This window comes from Camellia sinensis, chromosome 4 (genome assembly GCF_055761805.1).
Source record: "Camellia sinensis isolate YWXY chromosome 4, ASM5576180v1, whole genome shotgun sequence".
NCBI lineage: Eukaryota > Viridiplantae > Streptophyta > Magnoliopsida > Ericales > Theaceae > Camellia > Camellia sinensis.
The window spans coordinates 155,438,054-155,451,344 of record NC_138964.1 but is presented as its reverse complement, the minus strand read 5'-3'; the positions used below and the strand labels follow the sequence as shown (position 1 = coordinate 155,451,344).

At 35.0% G+C, this 13,291-nt stretch overlaps 1 protein-coding gene across 1 annotated transcript; it reads right to left on the bottom strand.

The window, feature by feature from the left end:
- Window positions 1-9,772: 9,772 nt before the first annotated feature.
- Window positions 9,773-12,678, bottom strand: LOC145824146 (uncharacterized). Its single transcript, XM_082923753.1, has 4 exons — window positions 12,393-12,678; window positions 11,643-11,892; window positions 11,456-11,597; window positions 9,773-10,213 (listed from the first exon to the last, which is right to left on the bottom strand). The coding sequence occupies exons 1-4, from the start codon at window positions 12,676-12,678 to the stop codon at window positions 9,773-9,775; spliced, it is 1,119 nt and encodes a 372-aa protein (XP_082779879.1).
- Between the last annotated feature and the right edge of the window lie 613 nt (window positions 12,679-13,291).

Below are 13,291 nucleotides of genomic sequence, written 5' to 3'. Positions count from 1 at the left end.
AGTATATTAGTTTTTGTAGAAATGATTATGATTTGTGTCATTTATGCATAAACCTACAGTATATGTGTGGATCTTGTATGATTTGCTCTTTATGTGATTGATCTTAACAGCACTAGTTGGTGTGCTTTGTTTGGTATTTATAATTTTCTTTTAGATTGTAGAGCACCAATTGGTGTATTTAATTTGTTTTATCATTTTATTTTATTTTATTTTTGGTATTTTCATTACTTCATTTTATAAAATGAAAATGTCAATACTTTTAATATTTGGTGTAAATGGAATATTTATATCTAAATTACCTATGAATAATTTTGAAAATTCATGTTTAAATTGATTTATTTTGAATAATCGTACACACTATCAAATAACATAATAATTTAAGTTTTTTTTTTTCTGATTTATTTATTTTTGTACTTAAATTTTGTTGAGTATGCCTTTAAGTACTAGGTTGATATTTGATTGATCAACAACAATGCATGTTCATTTGGGTTTTCATTTTCCCTTTTAGACCATCTCCAACGGTTCACTAAATTTAACATCAAATTTAAATTTTAGTGAAAAAGTCACTGTTTGGTGCTCCAACGGTTACACCAAATCGGTATCAAATTGAGAATTCACCAAAAAATTCATCAAACTGAGAATAAGCTGCAAATTTTATCAAATTACTGTTCCTGACCGTTGAAAGAGTTGAACCAGTCAACCAGCCGGTTGCCTGGCCAATTGACCAACCGATCGACCACTAAAAGGTTCAAACAGTTCAAATGGGTTGGTTCAAACAATTCAATATATATATATATATATATTTTTTTTTTTTTTTGCCTTACCGGTCAACTAGCCGCGGTCGACTACTAAAAGGTTCAAACAGTTCAAATAGGTAGGTTCAAACAATTCAAAAAAAAAAATTACCTTACCAGTCGACCAGCCGGTTGTCCCTAAGCCTCCGTTTGGGAAGTGGGTTGGCTTTTTAGCTTTTTGGCTTTTTTGGCTATTTTAGCCTAGGCTAAAAAGCTTGGTTTGGGAAGGGCTTTTTGGCTTTTTGGCTTTTTTGACTTTTTTTGTGAGAGAAGAATGTAATGATTATAGGTTGGATGTGATGTTTTGTTTGTTATGGCTAAAATAGCCTATTTTGTTTTTTGTGGCTAAAATAGCCAAAAAAACCTGAAAAAACCCTTGCCAAACACAGGCTAAAGCAAATTTGATAAAAATCAACCATTAAAATATTCAGTATCAAATTGAAAAATACTCATTTTTTTATTCAAATTTAATAAAAAATTTCTTAGTATTCAATAAGATTTTGACACCTCTGCTTTGTTTTTTTCCCAGTACGCAGAGTCTTGCACATGCTTACAAATATGGTTAGCATTCCAATATAATTCTCTTGTCACATCCTTATTTTGGTTCAGTACTGTCCTCAGTGACCACTTTTTAAATCCACATAAAGTGAATTGATTGTACTCTCTTTCTAACTCCTTGCTTTTTCATTCATCCACATAAATTGTGTTTTTGCCATATTTTCCAAGGTCTTTTGGAAGAAGAAAGAAAATGGAGTAAGCTACAAGCACAAAACATGATTTTTTTTAAAAAAAAAAAATTTTGACAGCACAAAACCTGATTGAGACGCAAACTTCTGTTTGGTCAATAGATTTTGATTAGAGATTTGTGAGGATCAAAAAAAAAAATGTGAAGAAAATTTAGATTTTTCTCTCTATTTCTGTTACTTACCATTTTATACAAATATAAAATGCAAACACAGTCTTAATCTTGTGCCTGTAGTATACTAATTAGAACAATGACAAGTCAAGAAGGTAGTTGAATTCTTTGAAAATTTGTTGAGTGACATTAGACACAAGAAAAAATATAGAAAAGAAAGGCAAATATTAGTGACCATCTTGGGACATTCTTTATAAGAAGTTAGGTAAAAAAATATTTTGAAAACTTACAAGAATTTTGAATCAATAAAAAAATGTTTAAAAATTAATAAAAATTGTCTCATGTCGTTCCTCAATTTCAAGGAATGCAAGAAGAAGAAGAAGAAAAAAAAAAATTTAGTTTGGTTAGGATGAAAATGGTAGAAAGTGAAAGAAATGGAAAAAAAATTAAATTTTTCTAAATTTGTTTAGTATAAATGTGGTGGAAGTTACAAGAAAATTAATTTTCTTGAACAACTCATAATAGCAAGGTAATTAAACTTCCAATTCCTTGAAGAAAATAAATAAATAAATAAATAAATAAAATACAAGAAAGTTTAAATTTGTTATAAAAGTAGTTACTTATGATTAGAATTCTTATTTTCTTACAAAATTTTCATCATAATCAAATTGATATGAGAAAAGATATTTTATTTTCTTTTTCTTTTCTTTCACTTTACTTTTTACCATTTTCACTCTCCATAATTTATTTTTTTCTAAACAAACGGAGCCTTTTTATCAATTTCAAAATATTTTTCACCAATTTCTTAACATTTTTGAACTTTTTAAATATTTTCAAAACATTTTTCACTCTAATAATTTTTTTTCTAGGATGGGTGAATTTAGAAAGACAACCTTTGTAAGTGCAATAAATTTGGGTCATTTATGGGTCGGTTTAGGAGGGAAAATGAATCAGAAGAGTGGTTCCCAATTCAAAACTATGGTCCTATTTTTGCCACTTCATCCCTTTTCTTTGACAATCTTTTGAATCAAGTTAGGGCATGTTCTGTTAAAGGGTTTTTTCTACAGATTCCTTCACATCTCAATTGCTTTTATGTTCTACCAACCAGTCTAATTATTTTATCGGACTTCTTATTTAATTATATTGGGATTTTTTTTTTAAAAAAAACTTCTTCTTTTTTTTTTTTTTGCTAAGATAAAATTTCGCTTATGTTGGCTTTGAGCATATCTACTATCACTGAAAAACAACCAATGAAATAGGATTAGATTATAAATTTGTTGAGGGGGTAGGGCTCCTTGAGTATATGAACTAAGTTTAGCAATATGGAACTAGTCTCTAATATAGAAAAATGAGAAACGAGAGAAACATATTTAAGATAGAGATTTTGTTTACATAATCACTTAAACCTAATTCTGATATCATGTTAGATTTATTGGAAGCATTCAACAAAATTAATTGATAACAAATAGAAAAAAACTATATGAACTGAACTTTTGTGGCTTAAAAAAATTATTTAAAACGAATTTGTAACAAGAATTGTCTTGTGAATAGACACTTGTTCTTTTTCCCTTTTGTGTTTGTGAGAAAATTAGAGGATAGCTATGATCCTTCTTGCTTGCCATCACTATATGAACTATATGCCAAAATATGAGATAAAAAATTATAAAAATATATACTAAAAAAAAGTCATATCTATTGGGGATGTTTGTTTTAGCTTTTCAGAGCTAACTTATGGCTTTTAGTTTTGAAAAAGTTATTTTGGACTGTTTAGTTAAACTTATTTCAAACAACTTCTGATTCTAACAGCTTATTTTAACTCAAAAAGCTGATTCTGAGAAACTGCTCACCCCTTGCTTCTGATTATCAGCTTCTGCTGCGGACATGTTAATTTATGGTTATACTCTTAAATTTTTTTATTTTTTTATTTTTTTAAAAATAGAAAAAGACCCAAATGGACTATAGATTATTATTATTATTTTTTATGAGAAATGTAGACAAACAAAAAATAAAAGTTAATTGAAAAAGCTATTTCACAGTTTATTTAACAAACACTACTCAGCAACTTAAATCAATAATCCAACAGCTACACCAAACAGATTAACAACTTCTAATTAAAGTCATAATCTATAATCTGTTAAGTTATAATCTATAAGGTGTTTTAACAATTACACCAAACAGGACAAGTCTTTTGTTTACATCATGATTTGAAAACAATCATATGTCGACAGCCTTCTTCAGCCTAAATCCATGCCACATCTAAGAATAAATGACACTTGTCATTGCTTAGGCTGTGAGGTTGGTAAATTTTTTTAGAACTTTTAAAGTAGCAAAAAAATATATATATATATATATATACACATATGGACTGGTAGGAGAGACTTGCAATGAATCATTTACACATACACAGCTATTTTGAATAGTCTATTATGTCTTTTATAATGGTGGACCACCATGCATGAAAGGATCCAACTCTAGGTTTTTATGAACTGCCAGTTTCTTTATATGCTTCCTTCTATATACAATAAATGATAGTTCAAAATGTGGATTGTTCAAATCTAGTAATGCTACAATATGGTTTTTGTGTTTTTCTTTATTTAAGTTGGGTTTTTGAAAATTAATTTTTCAGTAATTTTTTAATTATTTTAGGATAAAGTTGTTTATAAAAAAAACACTAATGGGCTTGGCAAATGTTACAGACTAGAAGAACCTGAAAAGTAAAAAGAAAAAAAACAATGCAAATAAAAAACAAAACTAAAGACAAAAAAAAAAAAAATGACTAATTTAGAAGTTATCAAACATAGATGAATCTTGTTTTTTTTTTAAAAAAAAAATTACAATTTTTTTTTTTTACAATTGTCAACTAAAAAAGTTGCTGTCATGGTCTAACTTTTTTTTGGCTTGAATAGTTATAAAGTGGCTAAAAAAGGCATAGCCAAACAATAGTTTTTTGTTGGCTTAAGAAATTCAAAAAAAAATAATAATAAATAAATAAAAATTGCAGTAGATGTGGAGGAGAGTTGCATGACATGAAGTAGAAATTAATTAGTTTCAAGTGATGTGGTCCACTGACCACCAAAACCTTCATTCATGTGAAATTGCTAATAAAAAAATTTGGGTACTTGATGTACTTGTAGGACCTATCATATAATGAGCTACGACTATTTTTCTTTTTCTGTTTTTGTCACGATCCAAACCTGCTCCTATAGTTTTAGCACCGTAACTGGTCAGTAATCCGTGAATTACCAAAGGCCTCTGAATAGATTAGCAAATAATAAGGGGTTGCAGAAACAATAATAAAAAATAGACAAAGTTCAATGAGCTGTGATAACGTACATGGGACAGGACATTTTAAAACTTATTTATATATATATGCACAAGCGTGTCGGTCGGAGGACCTCAATATTTACAAACCATTTACATAAGTGGAGTTCCCAAGACCTGACTTTACAAACATTCAAAAACTAGCATAAGTACAAAAAACAGCCATGCAACTAGACTTCGATCGGAACCTCCTCGGGAGGCACAACGGTTGGCTAACAAAAACAAAAATGAAGGCCGTCAACTCTGGCCCTGGTCACACGCCAGTTCACCTACATACATAATATAAACTGTGAGCTAAAGCCCAATGAATAATAACAGAGTAAAGGATTTAATGAATGATGTCCATCACAGAGTTAGAAATCAAATTCTTATTAGAAACAGATTCACAATCATATTCATAATCATTACCATATTCAGATTTTGCATATAATCATACGTGGTACGTCCCTTAGCGTTAACAAACCCGATGGCCCATAAAGGGACAGCCTTGAAGGCATTCTGATGACTCATGTGCACAGAGACGTTTCAGATGACCCATAAAGGGGCCTGATGACCCATAAAAGGGACGCATATCATATGATGCTAAGGATGCCATGAATAACTTTCAGAATTTTGGACAACCATTCATTCATTTCGAATATAGCATGACATTTCAGAGAACTAATTGCTTCGCATCTTAATATTCAGAAAATAATTAACATTAAACATAACTTTACAAAGTCATTACTCACTGATGATTGGTAACCCTAACTAGATGGTAAGGCGGCCCTTTACTTGTTCTGAGGCGCGTGACCTACATAAACACACATATGAACACACACTTGAAATACACGTTCGAATTGTACATAACTTATGTCGTTTGCTCTTAGTGTGCTTCTAACCTTTAATCCTCATTATAGAGTCTTAAACATGGCTTAGAAATGCCTATGATGGAATGAGGATGCAAGAATGCGTTGGAAAATATTTCTCAAGATTTGCTGAAAATAAGGTCCACGCTTGAGCGTAGATTTCCTCGCTCGAGCGTACCGTAAACTCATGAAAAAGTGCTGGATGCATGATTTTCATGCTCGACGGGCGCTCGACCTACGCTCGAGCGTGAGACTCAGAGCCTCGCTCGAGTGTGAATTCCCTCGCTCGAGTGGACTGTAAAACACAAGAACTTCTGGGTATATGCATTTCACGCTCGAGCGTAAATGTCACGACCCAAACCCGCCCCTATGGGTTTAGCACCGTAACCGGCCAGTAATCCGAGATTACCGAAGGCCTGCTTAACAGTAATACAGTAATACAGAGTACAGGGGCTGGCGGAAGCCAAAACAGTAATTAAAAGATGTCCAATGAGCTGTGACGGTCTGTATGCAAAAAGACTTTTCATATATATATATATATATAATCAATACCAAAACAGTATGTACAATATATACAATCATTTAGGACAGGGACTTAATCCCTATTAGAACAGTACAGTACAAGACCACTCAGGCTATACAGTAATTACAAAACAGATACAAAAAGGAAGAAACTAAAACACCCCAAAAGCCATAGCTTGAAGGACTTGGAACCTCTCAATGAGGCACGTTGGTTGGCTTGACAAAACTGGAGTTTACCCTGACGCTTCTAGCAACGGTCCGGTGCCTGTACACCTACATATATATATGAGCAGTGAGCTAAAGTCCAGTGAATAACATAATGCGTAAAGAGGTTAAGAATGAACGTCCTTTCAGTATTGAAAACAGTCAATTGAATCAGTATATCGGTTATTCAGTTATAGCAGTCATATGTGGTACATCCAATAGCAAAACAGTACAGTAGGTCTTATCAGACCGAACAGTCAGTTAATGGCCATCAATAATGGTTCCAAACGTGGGAACCGACAGAGATCTCTGTAACAGTAGCAGTAACAGTTCAGTAACAGTAAATTGCTATGGATGCCACGAGTACAGTTCACAAATAGGATATCATTCATTCAGTAACAGTATCATTTCAGAAAACAGTACAGTTCAATTGTTCAGAAGATAATCATTATTGAACATATCTTTACACCGTTGTTACTCACAGAGTTCTGGGCTACAGATAAGCTAGTGCGCGTCCTCGGATGCCAACCCTACACAGTTACAGAGTGAACACACACTAAGCTACACAGTTGGGAAAATAATAACTTAATCCCTATCTTGACTCGGTGTGGTTCTACATCAATATCCTCATTAAGATACCTTAAACTAGGCCTAGGAATGCCTAGGATGGAATGAAGATGCAAAGATGCACTTTAAAAACATTTTCAGAATTTTTAGAAAACAAAGGTCCCGCTCGAGTGTGGGTTTACCCGCTCGAGTGTACAGGCAAACAAAATACTCCGCTCGAGCGCGAGTTACCCCGCTCGAGCGGACTGTAAAACATGCCAAAAGTACTGGATGTGTGAAAATCACGCTCGATTGGGCGCTCGATACCCGCTCGAGCGTGTGACACAAGTCCTCGTTCGAGCGTCCAATACCCTGCTCGAGCGGACTGTAAAACAGTGTAAAGTGCTGGATGCATGAATTTCACGCTCGAGCGTGAGTCCAAAATCTGGAATTTCCAGATTTGAACCTCAAGCTCAAAAACAAGTTTCAATATACCAAATTCGATCCTTTTGGGCTAATTTTCTGGAAAACACTTTAAAACTCATAGTATAACATGTTTTGAAGATCAATTTGAGAAATCAAAGCCCAAGGGTAGTTCAATTAAACACAATTTTGAACCAAATTTCAAGAACATAGCTTTAATGTGACATGCAAGTATTTAACCAAGATCAAAGCTTCAATTACATACTCTAATGAGCCAATTTCCTCCAAAACAAGATGAATTCATGGTCCATTGCAAAAATATGAACATGCATGTGGAATTTCATGAACATTAAATTCAAAACTCAAGAATGGCAACATGCATGCATGGGTTAAGCTCTTCATTCAACATATGAAGCTAATTCATGTCTTTAATCTCTAGACTTCCATGCCATGCAACAAAATGACTTGAATTCATGAACAAGAAGGTATAAACTCTACCTTAAGTCTCCAATTATAAGACTAGAAGCTCAAGTAGGCAATCTCTTCTATGATTCTTCAAATTCCAAGCTAAAACTCTCAAGAACAACTCAATTCTCTCACACTCTCTCTCTTAGTCGGTTGAGGGCTCAAGAATGGCTGAACAAATGTTTTGTTTGAATGTAATAAGGCTTCAATATGTGTTGCCTAAGTGGTCCACTAACATGGCAATATGGTAAATACTTGGACTTTTGTGCTTCAATGCTATTTAATCTAATTTAATCATACCAAATCACATTTCAAGTAAATATACCATAAAATCCCATAAATTCTAATTAGCACAAAACATCAATCAATTTCAGATTCGGCCGCCGATAAGGCCTTCAATTTGCAGTTTAAAGCATAAAACATGAACAGATAATTTAACAGTCAACAGATAGAATTGCATTCAAACTAGCATAATCAATCAATCGATTCAGAATTTTAGTCAGTCAGTCAATTAACATGCTTAATCATAGATTAGCACTAATCAGTGTTATTATCAGTAAACAGGAGTGAGGGTTGTCACAGTAAACATCGTCGCTCGAGCGGAGTGCATGTACTCAGAGTGCACGCTCGAGCGTAGAGTTCCACGCTCGAGCGTGGATCAAATTTCTGGAAATTCCAGATTTGATCACCAAGCTCAAATTCAACAATTAACCATCCCAAAACTCATTTTTCTGGGCCAAAACTTTGGAAAACCCTTGGTAACTCATAAAACACACATGTTTAAAGCTTCAATTCAAGAAATCATGGCCCAAGAGTAAACCAATTATGCACAAACTCAACTTAAACTTTATAAAAGATCCAAAACATGACATGCATGAACATTTTTTAGCTAAGGCTCTCCAAATAATGATCAAATGCTATCAAACAACATGAAACTCATTGTGTTTCCAAAGTGAGAACGAAATTAACACATGCATGAAGGAATTCTTTGAAAGGTAAACTCAAAACATAGAAATTTATGCATGCATACATGGATTGACTCTCAAAACAACACTTTGAGCTAAGTTTTGACTTTAAATATCAATTTCACCATGGACCTAGCAAGAACAACTCAATTTCCTAATTGAAAGGATGAATTCCCTACCTTAAGTCTTGAGTTCAAGGTGTGCTAGCTCAATTGTGTAGTTCTTCTACAAATCCTCAGATTTCCAATCCCAAGTTTTTTGATGAAACCAAGCTTCTCTCACTCTCCCTCTTTCTCACGGTTTTGAGTCTAAGAAAGAATGGCTGAGATATGTACCAAAAGCTCCTAATCAAGATTGAACAAAGTGGCCCACTAAGGGACAAAAATGTAATTACTTGCATTCAACTAACCTATGTTTAACCTAGCATTATTTAATTTAATTTAATCATTCCTAACCGAATTTTAATTAAACCTACCATAAAATTCTATAAATCCTAACTAGCACATATATCAAGTCAATTTCTGACTTGGACGCCGATAAGGTTTTCAATGCGCAATTCAAAACTAATAACATGAACAGATTTTTCTACGCCTAACAGATATAAACACAAGAATGATGCAATACACATACAAATTAATTCTGGGTTCCTTCTAAATTACTGTTAGGCGTAATTAATCATGGATTAGCATTAATCGGAGGTCGGGGTTATTACAGTCTCCCCCCTTAAAAGAGTTTGGTCCCCAAACTCGAATTACCTTCATTCTGGAACAGCATTGGGTCCAACGGGAACAAATCTGGATATCTTTTCATCATGTCTTCCTCGATTTCTCAAGTTGCATAGGTCCCTCCGTGGTTTTGCCAATCAACTTTTACTAGTGGTATTTCCTTATTCCTCAATCTTTTGACTCGACGATTCACAATCTGGATAGGTTTTTCCTCATAAGTGTAGTCATCTTTCAAAAGCACATGTGTCAGTTCGATGACGTGGCGTGGATCTCTCAAATATTCCTGAAGCATCGATACATGAAAGACGTTGTGCATATGTTCCATGACTGGATGCAAGGCTACCCGATACGACACTAGATTGATCTTTTTAAGGACCTCATAAGGTCCAACATACCTTGGCGCTAACTTGCCTTTAATACCAAACCAAGTTTGACCCTTCATCGGCGTCACTTTAATGAACACATGGTCCCCAACTTCGTATTCCTTATCTCTTCTTCGAACATCAGCATAGCTCTTCTGCCGACTTTGTGCAGTTTTCAGACGCTGTTGTATCAGTTTCATTTTCTCGGTTGTTTCTTGCACAAGTTCCGGTCCCAACAAAGGTCTATCACCTACTTCAGCCCAATATATTGGAGAACGGTATTTTCGTTCATACAAAGCTTCATAAGGAGCCATTCCAATGCTTGAATGGTAACTGTTGTTATACACAAATTCAGCTAATGGCAGATAGGTTTCCCAATTCCCTTGGAAGTCTAATACATACATTCTGAGCATATTCTCCAAAGTTTGGTTCATTCGTTCAGTTTGGCCATCTGTCTGCGGGTGATAGGCACTGCTCAGTCTCAATTTAGTCCCCAAAGCCTATTGCAAACTCTGCGAAAATCTCGATACAAACTTTGAGTCCTTGTCAAACACAATAGATACTAGCACTCCATGCAATCTCACAATTTCAATCATATAGATATTGGCCAATTTATCAGCGTCATAAATAGTTTTGACAGGCAGAAAATGGGCAGACTTAGTTAAACGGTCAACTATAACCCAGATAGAGTCTATACCTCGAGAAGAACGATGCAACCCCACAATGAAGTCCATGGTAATGTGCTTCCATTTCCATTCCGGTATTGAGAGTGGTTGCAACAAACCAGCGGGTCGTTGGTGTTCAGCTTTAACCTGCTGGCAATGTAGACATCTAGCCACAAAGTCTGCAATACTCTATTTCATTCCAGGCCACCAAAAATGCTGTTTCAAATTATAATACATCTTCGTGTTCCTCGGATGCATAGCAAATTTACTACTGTGAGCTTCGGTCATAACACGTTTCCTCAAATCATAACAATCGGGCACACAAAGACGGTCCTGAAATTTTAGCACATCATTCTCAAACACAAATCCTAGCCTCGGCTTTGAATCAAATTCCTCCGTGATCTTTTTCAGGTATTCATCCTCGCACTATTTCTGTTTGATCTCGTCAAGAATTGTAGGTTGAGCGGCAATAGCAGTAAGTAGCCTATCTTGTTCTAGGTCAGTCAACAATTTTTTTCGGTTGGATAGCAAACATGACAAATTCGCGCTAAATTTTCGGCTCAAGGCATCTGCTACGGTATTAGCCTTTCCTGGATGATATAAGATCTGCAAATCATAATCCTTGATTAGTTTTAACCATCGTCTCTGTCTCATGTTTAATTCCTTTTGGGTGAAGAAATATTTCAAACTCTTATGGTCTGTATACACCTCGCAAGTCACCACATACAAATAGTGACGTCATATTTTCAAAGCAAACACCACAGTCGCTAATTCAAGATCATATGTTGGGTAATTCTTTTCATGGGGTCGAAGTTGTCTGGAAGCATAGGCAATCACTCTTCCGTTTTGCATTAGTACACACCTCAACCCTTTGTAGGAAGCATCACTGTACACTTGAAACCTATCAGTACCATTAAGCAAGGTTAAGATTGGTGCAGTCACTAACCTGGTTTTCAACTCTTGGAAAGCCGCCTCTCCTTGTTCATTCCAGTCAAATGGCACATTTTTCTGAGTTAACTGAGTCAATGGCATAGCAAGTTTGGAAAAAATTTTCACAAATCTTTGGTAGTAACCTGTAAGTCTCAGAAAACTTCTAACTTCTGTTACGTTCGTCGGTCTAGGCCAATCCACAATAGCTTCAATCTTCTGAGGGTCAACAGAAACACCGTCTTCATTGATCACATGTCCCAAAAATGCTACATTGTCAAGCCAGAATTCACAATTGGACAATTTAGCATACAGTTTCTTTTCTCTCAAAATTTGCAAAGTAGTTCTCAGATGGTTCCCATGTTCTCCCCTACTCTTAGAATAAATCAGAATGTCATCAATAAACACGACAATGAATTCATCAAGATATCGTTTGAAAACCCTATTCATTAGGTCCATAAAAACTGCAGGTGCGTTTGTCACTCCAAAAGGCATTACCAGGAATTCATAATGTCCATATCTAGTTCTAAATGCAGTTTTCTCTACATCTTTTGCTTAAACCTTTAACTGATGATAATCGGACCTAAGATCAATTTTAGAGAACACTTTAGCTCCTTGGAGTTGATCAAACAAATCATCTATTCGAGGTAAGGGATATTTGTTCTTAATAGTCACTTGTTCAATTCTCGGTAGTCTATACACAACCTCAAAGATCCATCCTTCTTTTTGACAAACAAGACTTGAGCATCCCAAGGTGAAGTGCTCGGACAGATAAATTTCTTATTTAACAGCTCCTGAAGTTGAGTTTTTAATTCCTTCAATTCTGAGGTAGACATTCTATAGGGGGTCTTAGAAATAGGTTGTGTCTCCAGAAACACCTCAACAGTGAATTCAATCTCTCTATCAACTAAGTCCCCAGGTAAGTCAGTCGGGAACACATCGGGAAATTCACAAGCAACAGGGATAGTTTCTACATTAGTTTCGTCAGATGACGCAGTCAGTACACAACACAAGTAACCCCTACATCCCTTCTTAAGCAGTTTTACAGCTTTCATAGCCGAAATCAAATATGAGGAAGGAACTACCCCATTCCCAATAAAAGTAAATTCGGGCATACCCGGTGGTCTAAACACGACAGTTTTATTCGCACAGTCGATGGTAGCACAGTATTTAGTCAACTAATCCATCCCCAAAATACAATCAAAATGATTAATGTCCGAGGGTAATAAGTCCATATATAACATCATATCGCCAATCATAACGTCACATGCCGGATAAATATGAGTGCACATCATAGAATCCCCAGACGGCGTAGATACAAATAACACATATGTCATAAATTTTAATGGTCTAGTCAATTTTTGAGAGAAAGCATACGATACAAAGGAATGTATAAAACCAGAATCTATCAATACGCATGCATCATGAGAACATACAGAGAGTGTACCTGACACCACGGTATAGGTATTTGGTACGTCACCAGGCACTAAGGCGAACACTCGACCCTGTCTCAGAGGTTCTTTCCCAGTATTGGCCCTCGTATTCGTCTTGGATGCAGAAGCGGATCCGGCTGAGCTTGCCGCTGGTTGGTTGGTATTTTTGAACCTGATAGGACAATCCTTCATCATATGACCAGTTTTTCCACACCTAAAATAGGCGCCCAAAGCT

Bases quoted from the DNA above. Each gene is read 5' to 3' on its own strand.
- LOC145824146 (XM_082923753.1), bottom strand. From the start codon at position 12,678: ATGAAAGCTGTAAAACTGCTTAAGAAGGGATGTAGGGGTTACTTGTGT. The intron at 11,893-12,392 runs GTCCGAGCACTT...TTGACAATGTAG, and splicing joins GTTAAATAAGAAATTTATCT to CATTTTTGGGACATGTGATC. The intron at 11,598-11,642 runs GTTAGTGACTGC...TGGTACTGATAG, and splicing joins TTCCAAGAGTTGAAAACCAG to GTTTCAAGTGTACAGTGATG.